This window comes from Hirundo rustica, chromosome 3 (assembly GCF_015227805.2).
Source record: "Hirundo rustica isolate bHirRus1 chromosome 3, bHirRus1.pri.v3, whole genome shotgun sequence".
Taxonomy (NCBI): domain Eukaryota; kingdom Metazoa; phylum Chordata; class Aves; order Passeriformes; family Hirundinidae; genus Hirundo; species Hirundo rustica.
In genome coordinates, this window is record NC_053452.1 from 54,327,322 (window position 1) to 54,347,694 (window position 20,373).

General features: G+C 38.9%; 1 protein-coding gene across 6 annotated transcripts in view; it reads right to left on the minus strand.

Annotated features, from left to right (window-relative positions):
- TULP4 (TUB like protein 4) overlaps nt 1-20,373 on the minus strand; it is a 155,958-nt gene that overhangs the window by 108,397 nt on the left and 27,188 nt on the right. For all 6 annotated transcript variants that reach the window (XM_040060905.2, XM_040060909.2, XM_040060906.2 and 3 more), the window contains one exon: nt 17,122-19,404. In XM_040060905.2, coding sequence (XP_039916839.1) covers nt 17,122-17,373 — 252 coding nt within the window. In that variant the 5' untranslated portion in view covers nt 17,374-19,404. The remainder of the gene's footprint in view (nt 1-17,121; nt 19,405-20,373) is intronic.

Here is a 20,373-nt window from a genome sequence, read left to right on the forward strand (position 1 = left end):
AAAGATTCAAAAATAATAAAATAAGAAAATGCAAAATATGGTAACTTAATTATTGAAGTACTTTTAAAGAAAAAGGGTGAAACTCTACAGGAGCAGGAAGAGAAAATCACAGAAATGTTACCTGAGAAAAAGGAGCAGTGAAATCAAAGAAGGTGATGACAATGATTGTTGTTATTATTATTGCTACTATCATCATCCTAATTTGTTTATGTGTACCATTTAAACAAATATCTAAAAGGGCCATGTGGAAAAAAAACCATCAATAATGCCACAATGACATGGCAGCCATGCAAAGCAGAAACCAATCACGGGTTGCCAGAAGGTATAATAAAAGCACTGCATCATGTTCAGGGCGTATTTGTTTTGAAAATTAGAGCTGAGAGCATGGGTGGACTTCCAAAGTACTAAGTCAAGTTATAGACTTTCCTTCTGCCCTCAGTAATTTAAGCTGTTTGCAGACACTAATTTGGCACAGGTAAAGGATTACAGTTCAGATAACAAACATGGCAGCAACACAGATTTCACTTAAATTATCTTCTAACAAGGAAGAGCCATTTATGGAGAAATCTAGAAAAACCAGGATGTTTTAAATAAGCCCTTGTGGTTGATCTTCATTTGCCTATAGCATTCTGATGGCTCCAAAAGGCTTTCCTAGGGAAAGACAGCAAGAAGATATCACTCAGGCCGGTAACATCCAAAACCTCAAAAGGATGCACGTTTTTACATTTCTGGGCTTCGTCCTACAAAAACACTCAATTACTTGACTGTTACCCTAGTTTTTCTGAGTTTTTAATAGCCTTTTAAGTTTTCATAAATAGAGTCAGATTTTTAGTTACTGCACGATATTAAGAGCAGTTTTCTAACTTTTCCCACATATGTAACATAAACAAATCCTTTGTTTTTTATTCTCTGTCCTTTGTTTGCATATTTCTAACCTGAAAACAATTGTAACTGACAGCTAGTCTGGCCAGTTGGCTTGAGAGGTGAAAACTCTAAAAGCCAATCTTCTGCTAGACCCACAAATGTATAAAAAGTAAGAAATAAAACAAAGAGGCTCTCTCTCAGCCTAGACTCAGCTTTTGAGCCGAATCAGAGGAACCTCCGCTCTGCGAAACCTCTTGCCTGCGTGTAACTACTTTGTATGCCTCAGTGACACTTGACTAATCCATGCTCAATGAGTGGATAAGGATCCTAACACACCAATTCCAAGCAAAGCAAGCAAACTCCCATTTTGGAAAAGCAGCTTTCTTACCTCTATCAGCACTGCCACCTCCTCTCCTGCAGCTGGTCACCCATGGGCAGGCTGAAAGGGCCAGGCGAAAGCACCCTGCAGCCTGAATGTCAGCACCCTGCCTGCTCTGGATCAGAGCCAGGCCCAGGACACCCACCGCAGCCGGAGTTCCACTCCTGTGTAACAGCTCACATTGCTGTGGTACTTTTCAGCTTGCACTTCTCTCACCCTTTTCTGCAAGACTTGTTTATTTCAACTGAGCTATTTTTGTCTATTTTGCATCCCCTCCCTATGCTCTTTTATCTGCTACCCGTGTTTTTTCCATTCCTTTCAGTAACTGAGGACTAATCCCTTTCTGGGTGGCTTGCACAAGGACAAGCCGGACAGACCTCTTGCCTGATTTTTATGTATTTATTTATTTTTAATCTTGCCTGGCTATGTATTTTATTTGGCAGCTTTATGTAGAGATTTCCTTTTAGTGTTTTAATTCAGGCATAGAGGCCTCAATAGAAACTTAATAAACGATCTAAAATAAATAACTATGACATTCAAGTGGTTTCACACCACACATGGGCAAGAACAGAGCTGTTTAATAAGGCATTTCAGTGATAAACAAATTTACAGGCCTGTTACCCTGGTTTTTCTGAGCCTTTTGATTTTCATAAATGGAGTCTGATCTTTTTAGTTATTGTACAATATTAAGAGCAGTTTTCTACCTTTTCCCACATATGTAACATAAACAAATCCTTTGTTTTTCATTCTCTGTCCTTTGTTTGCATATTTCTAACCTGAAAACCATGGTAACTGACAATTGGTCTGGCCAGTTGGCTTGAGAGGTGAAAACTCTAAAAGCCAATCTTCTGCTAGACCCACAAATGTATAAAAAGTAAGAAATGAAACAAAGAGGCTCTCTCTCCGCCCTGTCTCAGCTTTGAGGTGGACGGAGAAACCTCTGCTCCGCAAAACCTCTTGTCTGCGTGCGGCTGCTTTGTGTGTCTGTGACACAGGCCCAGACAAGAGATAAAATCTAAAGGCACCATTATCTAATGCCTTTCATCTGAAAGGACCTGGAGCACTTTGTTACACACCTTCGTTTATAAAAGGGAAATCATAAAATAGATTCATATTCTAAAAGACCCAGCATTCTATTTCTACTAGAGTTTGTCAAGTACTTGCAAGTTTTAACAGCTTTTTGATGTCATCTGGTTTGGCATCCTTGTGACCGAGAGATCTTTTTTGCTCCGTAGCTCAACTTGGTCACTTACTGCTGGTGCCTTTCACTGAAAAAAGCCCTGCAGAACAGGGAAGCAAACAAAGAGCTTCTGCTCCAGCTTCAGGGATAGCCTGGCTCCAGGGACAGATCAGCTCCAGCTACCTACAACACACAGTGCTACCGCTGTAGGCGAGCAGCGGCTCCTGCAGCTGGGTAAGGCATGCCAATTTATCACCGCTGCTGGCAACAGCCCAAAGGAGACACGCAGCCAGACCTCATTCCTGAGCAGGGCTGCGACAAAGCACCTGGGCTCCACACCGGCAAAGCACGGCCATGAGCCCCTTCTCCAGCTGCTGCTCAGGTAACTTCCACCGGAGGGACAAACACAACCCCTGGTGCAAGGCACGCGCGTATTTCCTTGGTTCTGTGAAGGACATGGCGGTAGTGCCCCACACAAAGTCCACTCATGTGGCACAGGAGAAGCCAAAGCCGTTTTCTCTTAATGCCTGAGTAAGACATTTGTTCATCTGCTTCCAGAACAATGACAAAGCGACAGGAAATTTCAAAAGAGCAGCCAGAGTCATTAGCTTGCTAATAACCACCCAAAAATGAATACAAATTGGTGAGCAGCCCTCCATCAAACAATTCTGCGACTGTCGTGACTAGAGCTGCTCCAAAAATTTTCAGCTGATTAAAAATCCTCAAAACAAGCCTCTTCTCTTCAACTATTATTGGCTCACAGCAATAGAAATCTCTCTTGAATTTTATATGAAGTGTTTTCAAGGTTTCCCTTCCTTACTCATCCCAAATAATGAATGAAGAAAGCAGCAAACTATTTTTTTAAGCAGAAGTACGAAGCTGAAGAGGAGTGAGCAAATGGCTTTTGAAAGCTTTTTTGTATTTTAAGTGAAAAGTTCAAATGCTTTCAGTTTGTAAAAAAAAACAACAAAAAAAACCCCACGAAAAACCCAGAAACAAAGTTGTCACTATAAACAAATTAGACTTAAATTTTACAGAATCTAACATGTTCCACTAAAAGCAGTGCCATCCTCACGAATATTTAAAAAATAATAACCTATCTTTCTCTATTAGGGAAAATTTCCATTTCACAAGAATAGTAGCTAAATCTACACTGACAGAAGTTATCCATGAGTGCCACAGCACAGTATGATGGAACTGTCACTGCTAAACAACACTTGCAAAAATAATTTGGAAAATCAGCCATCATCACATTGGACAGCGAACCTGAAAAAGCCACAGCCTAGAAGTATAAAAATTATTTTAAAAGACATTTTAACCTCTTTTTCAAGCCTCCAGTACAGTTCATGCACCTTCTGCAGGTTATTTTATGGGCCTCTGCATCATTTTGGCAATGTAAGGACTAGAAAATGCAGCCTTAAGGTTGATTTATTTAACAGCAGCAACTGTTTACTCAATGAATTTGCTCCTGTGTGTATTCAAAACTCACTTCCACTGGCATTCAAAAGTTAGCTCCTCAAAGTTATCACAGTAAAGAGAAAGGTAATATTTTCTTGTTTCTTTCACAACAAAAGGAATAACCTTACTCATAAATGAACAGTACGTTCCTTTAAACACACTTCCTGTTTGAAATACCATGTTTAACCGATGATCTAGGAGAGCAAACCTACACTAACCTACAAAACCTTCATTACTGGCAAGGATTAAAAGCTCAACTTGGTTTTTTGGACCACTGTGGTATTTGCTGTAGCAGTGAGGATACAGTGAGTTGGCTGATAAACTGCCAAGTTTCTCATCATTTCCCATCATTTCTCAAGTGATTCTGGAGTTAATTGGCAATAAGAAACTTCATTTACTATCTAATTTTCTTCTAGCTTTCACGCCTACCCAAGGGAGTCACATACCATGTTTCAGACTCAAATACCTGATTCTCAGTCTTAATAATCACTGCAACACATAAGTACACCATAGATGATTTTCTTTTTTTAGCATACTTTTAAAAGGCAAGCTTAACAAGAACATGTTAGATCTCACATCACTATGTTATCATCAACAACACTCAACTCAATTATTAAAACCTCTCATTGACATGAATCACATTATCCATCCTCTGGGCACAGTCTGCATCATTACAATTATTCTAAAGCTCAGAGCACGTGATTTCTAAGCTGATGAAGTGACTGAATCACAGCGAGCTGGATGTAAGACATAGCTAAATATCCCCTTATCCTGACTGCTGTACATCTAGGTTTTGAGCTTTGGAAGTTAGGTATGCTGTCCATTGAGGAATTCCTCAAGATTAGCTAGATATATATACCAAAAATCCTCACTGGTGCCCACATTCAGTGGGGTCAAATATTACTCATGATCCAACTCTGAAGATGAGTCATGAAAATTTATTTTTAAATTGGCTTGTAAAATCAGATACTCAGAAGAATATCAAGATTAAACTGACGAAGGCAAATGCCAAGAAATGTTGGCTACCTGTGTAGAATTATAGTATCAGATCATTTAATGAAAATTAACTGATTCATCTTCACACTTCCAAAGACAGAAAAATCAGAACTACCATTTTTCAGAAAATGAGAAATACATCCAGGTTACGGTGAAAAGCTATGTGTAAAAAAATCCCAAATCCTTCACAGCAACACTGAGCTGTTAGATTCTGTTCTTCTTCATGCCCTTCACTGCATACTTAGTACTTTCCAAAACAAGTAATATGGAATTTGTTTGGGCAACTTTCCCTCATCTGCAGGAACTTCACAGGCACTGAACAGAAGAGAATGACAAGGAGTCAGAAAAAAAAAAAAAAAAAAAAAGAGTATGTATTCAGGTAACTGAAAACTAAATCACAATATGTATGCACCAACACATTCAAAGAAATGAACTGACACGGTAAATCAACTGCAGCTAATGCTGACATTTCATTACTTCTGATAGCTCAGTCTTTCTCTCTGATACACAATGGCTGTCTGACAAATTGCTCAAGTTTTACAAAAGTAGTAGGATAAACCTACATGTTGCTCCTGACATGCACCATCAACCCACCAAGTGATGAGCAGGACTGATCTCTACTATCTACATTTAACTAACAGCTATTAAAGTTGTCATCTCCGGTTTGGATCACTCACTGCAGAGGATGAAGATATTGTGACCACATCTGGTAGTGGTTTATGAATTCAGGACCTAACAACGGAAGTCCAGCCCCAAGGCCTGGCAGAAAGCCACATCAGAAAAGCAGCAGGCAGGCCTGCCCTCTTCTCTGCCACCTATTTCCTCCAAGTATTCCTGCATCTTGAATCCAAACAGTCCCAAAACTCCCACCCTAACTACACTCCAGGCTCATTCCCCCTTCTACCTAAATTCTTAGCTTTCCCTATTCTCATAAAAGCTGCTATCACTTAATGTGAAATGAATTACATATTAGTGCCTACATCAAGTAAGTAAAAATCTCTGCTTGAACAAATGCTATCAAAGTACTTATGGATGCCCATCAGGTAATACTATCTATTTTTCAATAGCACAATAATAATATTGGAAAGCTAACAATTTCTATAGAGTGAGTAAAAGTAAAATTAGCAGTTCACTTGCTACCAGTATTTGCACGAATAGTTTAAAAATAAAATTTTAATAGCAAGGTATTTCTGATACTACTATTAGTTTTAGAAAAAACAACCTAGGAGACTAGAGTGCCTTCAGTACTAAAGAGCTTTCAAATTTCTGTCCTTAAGATTACAAATGTAAAGCCACAAGAAACTTAAAAACCAGCTGCTCAAACCCATCAAGTTTAAAATCTTCTAAGTCTCTGTCTTATTCTTTTCAAACAGGAGATACACTTGCTACTAAACCTCGGTGCATCTCAGTATAAAAATCTCATGCTCAGAATTACATTGAAAAAAATCTCAAATAAAGTGATAAAATGCCTAGTGCATAGCATACAAGTTCTTCATATTGTGCTATCCCATCTTATGGACAAGATGGAAGTTTTTCAAGTCTGGCAAACCTGTTCTGATTACTGTTACAATTGTGCATCAAAGCTGCAGAAAGAGCAATTAAAACGTGAACAAGGCATTATGAAAATATTCTGTATGTTTGGAAACAAAATTACACATATTTGCCTCAAAAGGTAGTGTAGGATCACCTGGTTTTAGAGAAGCATCTCTCCCATGTCATGCTTTAAATGGCTCATTTTAGTTGTCAGAAGCAAGACCTTCAGGACAGAAAAATGACCTACACCTGTAATTACTGGCACCCACTGCCTTGCAGTAAACACAGTCATCTCCCTGACCAGCGCAATCACAGCTACATCTCACTTCTCCACTCCGAGGCAACTGAGGAGGAAGCTGCCTGAGGGAGGACAACTTTAACACTTACTAAGTGACCACAGACACTAGAACCCTTCACCACAATTAACCCAAAGAAACATGAGCTTCAGACAGGCCCTTTAATATTACATAACAACATAGTGTCAAAACCTAATTTGAATCTGTTTATTCAACAGAATTACTTTATGGCAGCCATAAGGCATAATAATAGGGTATAACTGGTTTCATAAATAGTACTTATGAAAATGACAGTATCAAAATCTAATTTGTTAACCTCCCTGCTGGATTTGTTTCTCCTGGAGAAAGAACTTAGGGCAGGACAAAGTCTCAATTTGAAGCACTGCTTCAAAGGATTTCTTCCAACGAGCACATCTGTGTATATGTCAATAGGTATTTCTCAAAAAACAAGCCTTGGTTTACATTTTTGTAACTTGCATAATTCTTGCCAATATTCAAGAAACTTAACGGCACCAGATTTCTCCCACAAGTGAAATGCAGAGTCTGGAATCTCTAATTAGTAGGACTACTAAATCTGAAGAAACCATTGAGAGTATTATTCTGGAAACAGTAAGAATGCTGGAAATGCATTGAAATGTAAATTAAACACATAGACGTTGATTTTTCATAGGCAAACGGTAATTCCTATTCTAACATCTGCGATCAATGGGGTATCTTCTGGGCAAAAGTAGAATTGCTAAGATAATGCACACGAGAAAACATTTATCTTAGCCACCGATAAACGTAACTTATTCTGAGGCCTCATTTTGTACAGTAAAGCAATCTGAGCCTGGATGGAAGAACACCAAATGTTCTTCCATTTCATACATTTTATTCAGTACTGGTCCCATTTAGGTTATCAAGCATATGCCTAGCTCAAGATATTACCAGAACAAGAAGTGACAGGTACCATTAAACTGCAGCCTTTCTTAGCCACTTAATCCTCTGCATACTTTTAAGTCACCTTATTTCAAGGAACTAAACATTTTGAGCATCCATTCCTTAAAATAAACACAACTCCCTCCACAGCAACACCCTTCATTAATTAATCGGGCATTTGACATTCTCTCTTCTGTGCAGCAGCTGGAACCACAGTTCCATCGTATGCTCGTAGGAAACTGCTCAAGTGAAGAGCAAGATATTTCTATATTATCAGGCTCAAAAAATACTGCACAGGACCAAATTAGAACTAGGGGAAGGGAAAGAAGAAGAAACAGGATCCCTTTTCTTTATGATAGCCCTAATATAAATGCCCTGTTGCATCCCTTACAAACTAAGCTCTCTAGTATGCAATCAATACTCCTTTTAGCCAAAGCAGAGCATCAGAAAGCAGTCTCACTGTATCCCCAAAACTGCCTTCTGGGACACCTTCACATGTGCACCCTTGACAGATAAGGTCATTCCTCAAGAAAAGACCCTTCTTAGGGAAGCTACAAATCACACAGAATCACAGAATTAACTAGATTGGAAAAGGCCTTTGAGACCATCAAGTTCAACCTATAACCTAACACCTCCTTATCAACTAAACCATGGCACTGAGTACCATGACCAGTCTTTTTTTAAACATATGCAGGGACAGTGACTCTACCACCTCCCCAAGCAGACGACTCCAGTGCCCAAGCACTCTTTCAGTGAACAATTTTCTTCTGATGTTTAACCTAAACTTCCCCCTTAAGCACAGCTTAAGGTTAAATATCCCCATTTTTAGTATTTTGTAATCAAATAATCAATATTTTTGAGTCTTCTTTCTACCTTTCTTTTTTTCCACTGACAAAATTCTCTGTTGTGTCTCTACGTGAACAATGACCTTGATATTCCTTTTGGTGGAATTGGTTTTCCTGTGAAACTCAACCCTCTCTAGCACTTTCAGGTTCGAGGCTTTAAAGCCGTCTCTGCCCTAGGCGGAATAACTCTCTTTTTGCCACCTTATTCAGAAGACTGGATTTCTTCTCTAATAAGCTGAAATATTCACTCTTTCCCATCTTCTCCAGTATCTCTTGCAGGTGCTTATGTTTGGCCCCCTCTCCAGGACCACTCAAGACATTAACAGGACATCACCATACTGCTGATGATCAGCCTTATGCTGCTGGCCATTGTCCTCTGGAAGCTCCATCTGTGGCACTGACTGCTGCCTTCTGCTGACTGCCAGTGCATGCCAGATCCCCCACATTTGCTCAGCTTCACAAAAGCCAGTGCCATTCTCCATCCAGACAACCCTCTGAGGCTGGCTGCACTCCGGCTGCACTGTCGCTCCTGCACACAGGCAGGTGCATGTACACATCTCTCCCAGGCAGCGTGCATCTGCTGCTGCAGGTTTCTTCACAGTTCTGCCTTGTCTTTCCCTGATGCAACAATTACTGCCATTTTCTCATTTTACAAGCTGATGAGCCAAATCAGTAACTGGGGCACTGCTACCTTGTGATACAATTTCCTCCAGAAGTCTGATCTTTAAGCATCTACATTTAGCATTTTTTATCACTTTGTTTGAAGCAGGGCTGTAGGTTTCTATAGCTTACAACACTCACATTCTGCAGCTTCTTCTAAAACTTTTCTAACACCATGATTTGTGCATCTAAACAGTTCCTTCTCTTCAGCTCAATGACAATTTTCCTTCCCAAAATCTATTTCTCTTATGAAGTCACTCTCACATCCAACAGCTTGACTTTCTTCTGCATTTTAATAACCTCTGCCTATAACTCTGCATGAGGATTTTGGCTATGCTCTCCAACTCTTTGACTACTTAGAAAACCATCTGGATTTTTCCTCAGGGAAAAAAAAAAAATTGTCCTCTTCTAGCACATCAGTTTGTTCTCATTTTAGCCAAACTTGAATGGATTCTCTCCACACTTTTGTATACTTAGCACTTCCTGCCTGCCATCAAGAGCTGTTTTTTGATGCTGCTTCACCAATTTTTGTGCAAAAGATTTCACTCAGATTTACAAATAGATTTCAGAGAGTTACAGAGTGATTGGGATAGAACCTCTGGAAGTTCTGAGCTCCCTGCTCAAGCAGGGACATGGATTTGCTTGCCCAGGACTATGTTCACATGGCTCCTTTGATGGTTTCCAAGGGTGGAGACTCCAAAACCTTTCTGGGCTATCTAAGCCACCTGCCCTCACAGTAAAAAAAACATTTTCTGATGTTCATGGGGAACCTCCTGCGGTTTAGTTTGTGCCCTTAACCTCTGTCACTGGGAACCACCAAAAAGAGCCTGGCTCCATCTTCTTTGTACCCTCCCTGCAGGTATTTACATATATTAATAAGATTCTTCTGAACCTTCTCTTTAGGCTGAATAGTCCCAGCTCTCTTTCCTTCCTCACAGATGAGGTGCTCCAGTCCCTCAATAATCTTTGTGGCCCTTCACTGACCTCGCTCACTGGGGAACTCCCACCCCAGAACATGATCCTCACCAGTGCTGTGCAGAGGGTAAGGACCACCTCCCTTAAACAGCTGGCAATACTTCTCCTGATGTCACCAAGGACACCATTTGCCCTCTTTGTGGTAAGGGTTACACTGCTTGCTCATGTTCAACGTTCTGGTTAGGGTAAACAAAGCTGTCTTTTCTTCATTAGTAAAGTCATCTATGTAAATTTATTTTCCTTAAAATGTAGAAAAGAAAAAATTAAAAAAAAAAAAATCTATGCATAAGGATACTATTTCCCATTATGCAAATTTATCAAGTAATTCTAGAACTGGAATATCACAATTCTGATGAAAACCACAAATCAGCATTTCTTTTTGACAATGCACAAGAATTTCCCCAATTCAACTCCATTTTCATTACCTCCCATAACATTTGTATTATACAAGTGGATTACTTCTCTTTAAAGAAGTTCTTAATGCAAAGAGGATACTGATAGCTCCCTCAGAAGTTCATGCATGTTCACAAAGGATTGCTATTAATGCAGACATACTGGTTGCCCAAGGATAAGTGGCTATAAAATACCTTTTGTCAGTCCTACTACATTCTAGCTACACTTGACAAGCAGTTACTTTGTACTCTACATTCAATTATATTGTGAAATGTTTATAGTTTGTAATGGGTACCTTATCTTTTTGACTATCTGTAATTTGAAGAATTCCTCTGGGAAGTGTTTAAACCAAGGCAGTGTCCTTAATGATTATTATGGCTCAGAAAAGCTATCATAAAACCTAATTTCTCCACTATTCAGATGCTCAATATGTATGTATGCTATACAAGGCCTTCAGAATTTCTTATTAAATTCTTTATTGAACACTTTACTCATGAACAGAAAGTTCTCATATTCCAAGCTTAGTATTCACTGTCTAATAGGTGAGTAATCTCATCTGTTCAGTACATCAATAGAGCCTCATCATTAAACTTTGTTAAAGAAAATGCATTTATTTTCCTTGAACACACAAATTATCATGTGGAACAACTGCTTCTATACAGAATGACAAAGTATCTTCACCCTAATCCAAAAAGCAAGAAATGCCCCTCAGGCATATAATTTTCCTAAAATATGCATGTTGCTATCTTTCAGCAATTTTTTGAATAAAAGCTTGGGGTAATTTCTGATATAGGTGAACTTGATTCCACCTCAAACTTTTTTTGAGTAGAATTATCTAACAACAAAACTTTAGCTACATGTTATGGCATGATAAAATTTTAAACTGCATGGATGCCCCACTTACAAATATAATTAATTTTGTTTAAAAGTTGACAGTATTGTTTTCACATTGTATATTCCCTTCTCGTCCAGCTTTCGGGGTAATTATCTAGATGCTTATTACTACAAACCAGAAAAACTGTAATTTAAAATATTCCAAAGCTGATGACCTAACCTTTGCAGGAAACAAACTGCTGCATGACCTACAAGAGCAATTTCCAAGCAGCAGATCAATGCAGCATTACCAACTCTCATTACTCAGCAACAATTGTGGCAATATTGGATGGTTTGCTTCAAAGCCACAACTGCAGAAGAATAAACATTGAACAGAGAGGCTGGGCTTCTGAGGCAATTGAGAAAAATGGACAGACAGAAAAGGCCTTTCACAAAATTATTTGTGAAAATAGGAGCTGGGTGTGGCTGGAAAAAAAAAAAAGAGTACCACAAAGAAAAAGGAAAAGACTCACTGTGAAAGTTGTCACAGTTCTTAGAGTGAACAAACTATACAGAAGGTGTGTTGGTACGCAAGTTTAGGCCATACCTTGGCATCTGCAAATTAATACAGGGCATAGAGATGGCAGCAAGACTGCTATTTTTCATTTAAGGGAAAAGGATTAATCATTTCCAACTTATTGCTCCATTTATTTTCTTTAGCAATTCTCCTAAGAGAAGGCTATGAAAGGCACCTCTGCATGCCATGGAGCTTGTTTTAACTTCAGCAGAGGTTGAAAAGATTGGTAAAAGACCGTCTAAAAGATCTGAAATGTATTTTGGCTCTCTTTGTATTTGCTTTAAGAAATAAAAGCACTCAAGCACCCAGACTAAGTGCAGAGCAGACAGCTCAAGAAGGTGCAACAAGGAGCCTACATGAAAGTCCAGTGTGTCTGTCCTTTCTGAAAACAGGCAGTCAGAGAAGCCTGGTAATACCAGGCACGGCACAAATCGAACAGAGCCAGCACAGCCAGGCACAGGACCTATTGTCCTACAAGTCACTTCCCACTAGCTCTGCCTCCCTCTGCAGCATTATTTTTCTGTAGCCATAATAGTTTAAGGACAGAGGAAGGGTATAGTTTGTAGACAAATTTAGCATTGTATCAGGCAGGAGGGACGTAAAAATAGTAAAAACTACGCAAGCTTTCAGAAATACAAGTCCTTCTTCAGAATCTTGTACGCCTAAAAGCTTGTTGGTCTTTTCCAATTACGCTAGTTTGCTTTAGCAAAGAGACAGTATTTCTGCCAAAAAATGTCCTGTCTTCTTTGTGCAGTGACAGAAAAACAGAAGAGATCTGCAGTACCACTGCAGTTTACAACAGTGTATGTCTTGTACCTCTGAGGCTTCTAAAGCCAAAAGGCAACATCGCGGCAACATTTTACACCAAGATTTTTAATTATTCATGAGTAACAACTGTTCCAGCTGTGTCCGAAGGAAACATTTGATCCAAGGGATCTATACTGTAAAAAGTCATATGCTGATTCAATTTTCTGTCCAAGAATCATAATAAAAATCACATTTAACATTCAAATGCCAGTTATATTAAAACAAAGTTTAAACAAACAAAACAAAGTTTTCCTCTATTGTTTTTCTGTATTCTTACCAGAATCACTACTGAAAAGGCTTATTTGTTTGGCTTTTTAAAATTTATTTCCTGAACAAGCAATAGACTTCTGGAAAGAAATCTGTTCTGCAAGATACATACAACCTAAAAAAAAAAAAAAAAAGGGACAGGATAAAGAAAAAAAATAAAAGCTTTCTTTCTTTGTAAAACAGGAAAAACCTTTTTTAAGCTCCTTCTACTCTAAACCAAAATGAAACCAAGAACTGTGCAGACTCCCATAACTAATGTAGTATGAAAACCAACATGTATTGAATATTTTTAAAGGACAGTGTTCCTTTGAAAAGCTGTAACTAATTCATTTGACAGTCCAGCTGAGATACCTTTACATCCCTATCTACTAAAACCTGTGCTAAATGAAACAGGGTGGGTTTTTTGCAGCTGAAGAAAAGTGCTCAGAACACTCAAATAATGACAAATGTAAATAAATAATTTCCTTTATCTTTACAGTAAAAAATGTTATATATGCTCAATAATGTATTCAGTTGTTACTTAATTCACTGCATCTAACTTGCATATACTTGTGATACTTTTTTATGCTTCAGTCTAGCATTTAACTGCTGAATCTTATTAAATATATCGAAGATGTCTTTTTAGTTAGCACAGCAAAAAGCAAATGTACACCTGCAAAACATTTTCTTAAGCACCACTAATTTAAGATACATTAAGTACCCTAAAAATTGGTACCATCTTAATACACTAGACATAACAGAAACTGTTCGAAGGAACACTTAAAATGAGACCATTAGATTTACAGGCACCTTGCAAATATTTCACTGGAAGGGAAATCCCTATATGGCTAATTGAAGCCTCCTAAATTAAGTTTGGGATTTTTTTCTAATTGATTCTCACAGAACTCCCTGAAAATCTCTCCCCCAAAAACTTCAAGATGGAGCAGATACTAAAAGCTGGTACCTCTGTGGCACTATAAAAAAATACTCAGCATGGCACGCTTCAGAGCCTACTGGTCTCACATTTTGTATCACAAAATGCAATATTTTCACCCCTTGCCACAGAATAAATGGGAATATGCTTGTTTTAATTGTGATTCTCCTTAGTAACTACCAAAAAAAAAAAAAAAAAAAAAAAAAAAAAAAAAAAAAAAAAAAAAAGAGGTTGTTGGAAACTCCACGAAGCAATTGTAGGAACACAAGTGTGGCTCACACTACAACATTTTTAATTCTCAGTTATTGTTGAACATGATGAGTCATTCAAATCCAGCACTGTAATATGCATGTCAGTAATTCAGTCCTGGGGATTCCTCATTCTTGTTTGTTCTGATAGGCTCCACGCATGTTATTAGAGCCAAGAAAATACAGCAAAAAGATTTCAGTGAATCTCTTCAGCAGTCATAAAAAGATTGCAAAAATACATCACAAGCATTCACTTTCTTGACTCACTTAAAAATAGTCTCACATTCTTGCCAGCAGCACAGCACTGCCACATTACCTCTTCTTCTAGATTTTCACTTTAAAACTGAAATAGAATGGAGTGCTCTGCCCACAGCATATTGTTAATTACACCCCAAATGGAAAGCATTTTGCTTCTATATTGTCACTCTTCCATTCTGTTCATTTCAGCATTTCATACTCAATAACTGAACACATACTAATGTTGAAGTAGCATTGTATGACTGAAAAGCAATAAACCTCACTTGGCACCCTAGCTTTACCCTCGAGAAAAATGTAGGCATAAATCAACATTTATAACTAAACTATTTAATAGGTATAAATCACCATTTCTGGGAACAAAACAACACAATATGCTTCTAGAACTGGTCAGCGAATCAAACAGACTCTTATGAGTTTTAAGTCAAGCACAATCTAAGGGCCCATTCTATGCAACAAACGTGGCTTTAATCAGACACACATACCAGGATGTGCTTGCAAAATCAGCATTTTCCATTATGAATCGTGGTACACAAAAGAGACAACGTTGTAGGCTTGCTTTTTATCAAGAGAATAGGAAAACAGAACATTTCCTTATTCTTATGCAAATATTAGCAATAAGCACCGCTGTTCAGTATTTTCTTTCAAGAATCTTTTGGCAGACAGATTTAGAAGAAAGGGTGTTTTCTAAAGAAAGAATCTCACTGTCCATTCAACTATATATCTTCAACATTCCTATCCAAATCAGTGAGATTCTCCTATAAAAGGATTAAATTCAGTAAGCCCAGTGAAGAGTGTTGTGTAACACATCATCTTGTAAAAATGAACTTCTCCTTACAATAACGGTCAAAAAACCCACGACAACAGGAAAATCTGACAGCAGCCACAGACTCATCACAGAAAGTTAGTTCCACTAAAGCCACTTCTCTCCTCCTTCAGTCATATCCCACCACGTCAGTTTTGTTTTACAAGACATAAATTGGCAGTCTCTACTCTGGCCATTGACACACTTCCTGCTATCAGGAGGATTACTTAGAAGAACACAACCCTTTGTTAATGACAAGCTTGACCCAAACAGCAATAACAAAAAGATTCAAACAGAAAAATTTCATTTCATTTGAGTCTCTCTCTCATGCCAATCACTGTCAGCTGAAAGGATGTACAAACAGCACAGCTAAATCCACACGGCAATGATGCAGTGACCCAGAAAGAGATTCTAATGGCCAACTGAGTAAATAAAGCAAAACTAGCCAAACCCAAAGGGCAGCAGGCACGTGAACATCTTCTCCACTTAAATGGGCACATACTGAAACCTAGTCTTGTATTTACAAGTTCTGCAATAAGACTTCACATTCCCATAAACAGCACCTCCAATATTGCTCCCAAAACATCATTACACAAAAGAAGAAAAACAAGTGCCCAGCTTCACAGAAAAGTTAGATAACAAAATAGGGAGAAATGAAAACCGATTATTGTGTCACACACTTAAAAAATAAAATGCAATTTGTAATTGAAAATTACACTGACAATGAGGTACCATTCAAACCAAAATGCTGGATTCAAACATCATTCTTCCCTTTGGGAAAATGTAGCTGTAATTTTTTTTTGAATGAACCTGACACAAATATATACACGAATCTGTCTTTCCTCTATACATATAGAAGTCTGTATGATTTCCCACACACCCACACACCGCCATACACACAAAGCATGTGGAAGCAATTATTTCAGACTAAGTATTTATTGGCTGCTTCCTTTTTTCCTTAAAGGAGGATTGTTATTAATGTTACACAAGAACCAAAACTACCCCCTTCCGAAACTCTGGTGAAGCTTGTGTTGAAAGGGCAACATACATTCCCAGAGTCCACCCAATAAACAGCATAAGAGACAAGAAAAATACATCGTATCTTTGGTTTTCATTTCAGTACTTAAAATGTCATTCCACCCACCAAGCTAACAGTAAATCCTTGATTTGGACAGATTCTTCTCAAAGAGCATATCCAAACATGTCCTAACTAAAAAAGAGAAGCTAGGCCCTCCTTGTTGTCTAGGACACTCGGTATGCTACTGGGCATCACCTGCACTTCCACAGAGAAAGAGATGGGTGCTAGAAGATGATAAAGCACAGCTGAAATACCAGTTTATACCAACCGATTTACGCCTTTTGGAAAACACAAATGGAAAAGTTTTTGTATCGTTGCACTCAGGACAATGCCTTGCACACTGAAGTTACAGCATTTTACTGCAAGGCACCTCAGCATTTCTCTGAGAAGTCATGCTTGGCCTTTTTTCTAACAAAATGAGGAGTTTTTCCGGATACAACAGCTATCTCCCGTCAAAGGCCGTTCCAGTTTGCAGCTTCTGAAAATCTGGTAGACTTCAACCGAGCTTTTCTTCCATTCCCCTGCCTTTCCATTAGTCTTCCAGGCCACACTTCACTACCGCGTGAAAGCAGTCAACTATCACTTTTAACTTCCATTAACATGCATTTCTTGCATTTGCCTGGAAACTGGCAGGTGCTGGGGAATGAAGGAGAAAGTAGGGCAAACCAAAACCAGACACGTTTCCAGAGAACCTCCCACCATCAGTCCTACATGCTTGCAGTTACCAGCAAAATTCCAAGTGACCCAAATTTGGATTAGTCTTGAGCCTCCTTCATACCGCTCTGTCAAATTTCGAGCAGTAATACGAAAAAAAAAGGACAGCTATCATTTTCTTTAGAGTGTAACACACGTTTTGCTTACCTCACTGTTGTGGCCCCTCAAATTGAAGTTGATTCTCTGAGGGGTGTTCCGGTCCCTCCTGCAATGGCTGGAAGTGAAAGTGACGCCTACAACTCCTCTGCCATTGCCTGTTGCCAACCAGCCTTCCTCATAGTACCGCCTCCGGCACACCGGTTTCTCCTTCTCACTTTTGGGGACTCTGCCTTTCCAGGAGAGGCAGAGGATGTTGGAATCGCTGCAAAGAACAGGCCCATGTTCCACTGCTGCATACATGCTTTTTAAATATTTTATTTTTTGACATAAGAAAGTAATATGTCTAGTGCACAAAATTTAAATCAATTTTTTTTTTTTTAATTGATAAGACTGACCTGCGATAGATCATTGAAAGGGAGGAGGATGGGGTCAGTGTTTATAAATATCCACCAAATGCATAGTGAAAAATTCCTCTATAAAAGATGATGGCAGTTGGCTAAGAAAAAGTAACACTTAAAAAAAAAATTCGGGTTCATTTTTGTTTTGAGTCTGTAGAGTGGGGGTGCACTTATCCTTTGGAGAAACAGCTACTTCATAAGAGGCGCTCAAGAAATGGTTAAGTCATCTTTTTGCTCAACTTGATATAATCTTTATACAGCCTGAGATTCCAGTTTAGCGTAATGCAATTCCAGAGACAAAGAGTTGCAAATGTGTAGGTTTCAAGTAACTTAAGGCTTTTAAAATTTCCTCCAGTCAGATTTTCTTCAAAAGTTCAGTTGCAGAAATTTAAACACACGCACATACATATATATGTATATATATGACATTCCTCTTTTCCGAGCTGCCCTCTGGCATATCTTTTCCATCTGATGTATTTCTGCTGCTAAAGCTGAAAGAGATTGCATAAAGGGAAAAAAAGGCACACAAACCGTGTGAAACAACAGACCCGAACTTGTGCAGGCACTGGTGTGCCAGGCCAGTTGGGAAATCCCTCTTGGTACTGAACTGCTCGTTGGACTCAAAAGTTTTTGCAATCCAAAGCCAATCCAATTTTCATCACAGCACTTTTTTTTCCACCAGAGACCCAACACAGCCTGAAATGTTTATCACGCTATCTTGCCTGCTTTCCCACTTTTTGCTGCCACACACGAATGAAAAAGAACCCCCTCTTCATTTATAGCAGAATCAAAAATGCTCTTAAGCTTTTAGCTTTCAAAGTAGGTAACTTTGCCTCAGGTGAACCATGAAGTTCTCTCTCCTGTGAAACAGGCTAAAATGTCAAGCTGTTTTTCCTTTACTCTTCCCTTTTTTTTCTGCTGCAAGGAATCACAGACTTTTCATTCTACCATAAAAAACAAATGCCAGAATTAAAGCACATCAAGTAAGCACTCTTTCAAAATCTTCTAAAATTCAAGGAAGGAAGAAATATAATCATCTAAAAAACAAAGAGAAGCAGCATTAAAAATCTGACTTCCTGGGTTCACTATTTCTCTAGGTATTCTCCTTGCTTGTTTGATCGGATCTTTCCTTCTTGATGCTTGCCTACAGCACAGATTCATAGTTCCAGACACAACATTTGCAGCTGTACAAGAAGGAAACATATGAAGTATTCCAATCGTTTTATTTGAATAACATTTACGAGCTCAATTAGCTAGTATTTATACCACACTAAGTGAAAAGAGGAAAAAGGAGAAAGAATATGCAAGTTTGATGACCTGGTTAACTCAAGAAGGATGGCGAGGCCTGCTCAGTTCAATGCCCAGGCTTGTCCCATAGTTCCTCAACTTATTTACTTCCAGTCATCATTACTCAGCAGAAGGTCACGATTTATTCGTCCATTCGCAATCTACTGAGCCCAAAGCAAAACGTGCCAAAAACAGTACATTATTCTTCTGCTAGAACTAAATCAGTTTCCTCTGCCCTCTTGATTCTTCTGTTTCCCTCACAGCTATGGATTTAGATTGTGGAGGTATTTATTAGGCTTTTTCTTCGCAGAGAGTGTTTTTTTCTTTCTCTTCTTGCAAACTTTTTTCACCCGTGAAGACCATGTGGAAAGCTGAACATTACTGGCAGGTGTCTCTCCATGGATTACTGATTCCTGTGCTGCGAAGGTGCTCCATCTGGTTCTCAAATTAATTTTCATCAATTGCAAAGCTCTCAGGAATATGCCACAGCGAGTCTACGTGATGACAAAAGCATGTGCGTTTTTCATGTACATGCAGTGCACACACCAGTCTGGTACTCAGAGCTGCTTCTGCCTTTTCGTTTAGGCGTGGTAATCTTGTAAGTTGCCTGCTACTCAAAACTTGAAATCCCTGGATTCTTCCAGCTCTGCAAGGCAAAGCACACACACACACATAAAAAGAAAAAAGTAAATAAAATAAGTCACAAAACAAGTTAAAGATACTGATACTACTGTTACAGTAATCAAAGTATTATGATTATGGATTTTATATCAGACTCCTATAAAGCATATTACATGTAGATAAAAACATTATTCAGACATACACATTTAATATATTTGTATTTTATACACACACAAAGACAAACTATAAAATTTCCACAAATTTTCCCAGTAGACATGTACAGCTAATGAAATGTATCTGGGGAAGGATACTTTGAGGGGGGAGAGAAGGGGGAAGAGCTTTGTCCTGGTCACAGTGTCTGGGGCAAAGTCTTGAAGTTCATTTCACAGCTTTGAAATGAAGATGGGGAAGGGAGATGTTAGTCATAGAACAGGCACAGAGTTAGACCCTGAGGCACATAAACAGCATCACAGAATGGCGGACCTGGAAGGAAGGACTTCTGGACATCATCTGGTCCAACCACTGTGCTCAAGCAGGGTCACCTGGAGTCAGCTGCCCAGGACTATATCCAGGTGGCTTCTGAACATCTCCAAGGATGAAAACCCTATGAACTCTCTGGGCAACCTGTGCCAGTGCTCAGTCATCCTCACAGTAAAGTGTTTCCTGATGTTTAGAGGGAACCATCTGTGCTTCAGTTTGTGCTCATTGCCTCTGGTTCTGTCACTGGATACCACCATTAAGAGCCTGTCTCTCTCAATTAACTCCCCCCCATCAACTGTACACAACAAAAAGATCTCCTTAAGCTTTTTCTTCTCCAGGCTGAAGTCTCAGCTCTCAGACTTTCCTCACAGAAAAGATGCTCCAAACCATGCAAATACAGTACTGAACTTCCCAGTCTCAAAGAGACTGGGAAGATTCCTCCTGGGCTTTAACTACCACTTTAAAGAGATCGAAGGTACTTCCAAAATTAAAGCTTAAAAGTTTGAATCAATAC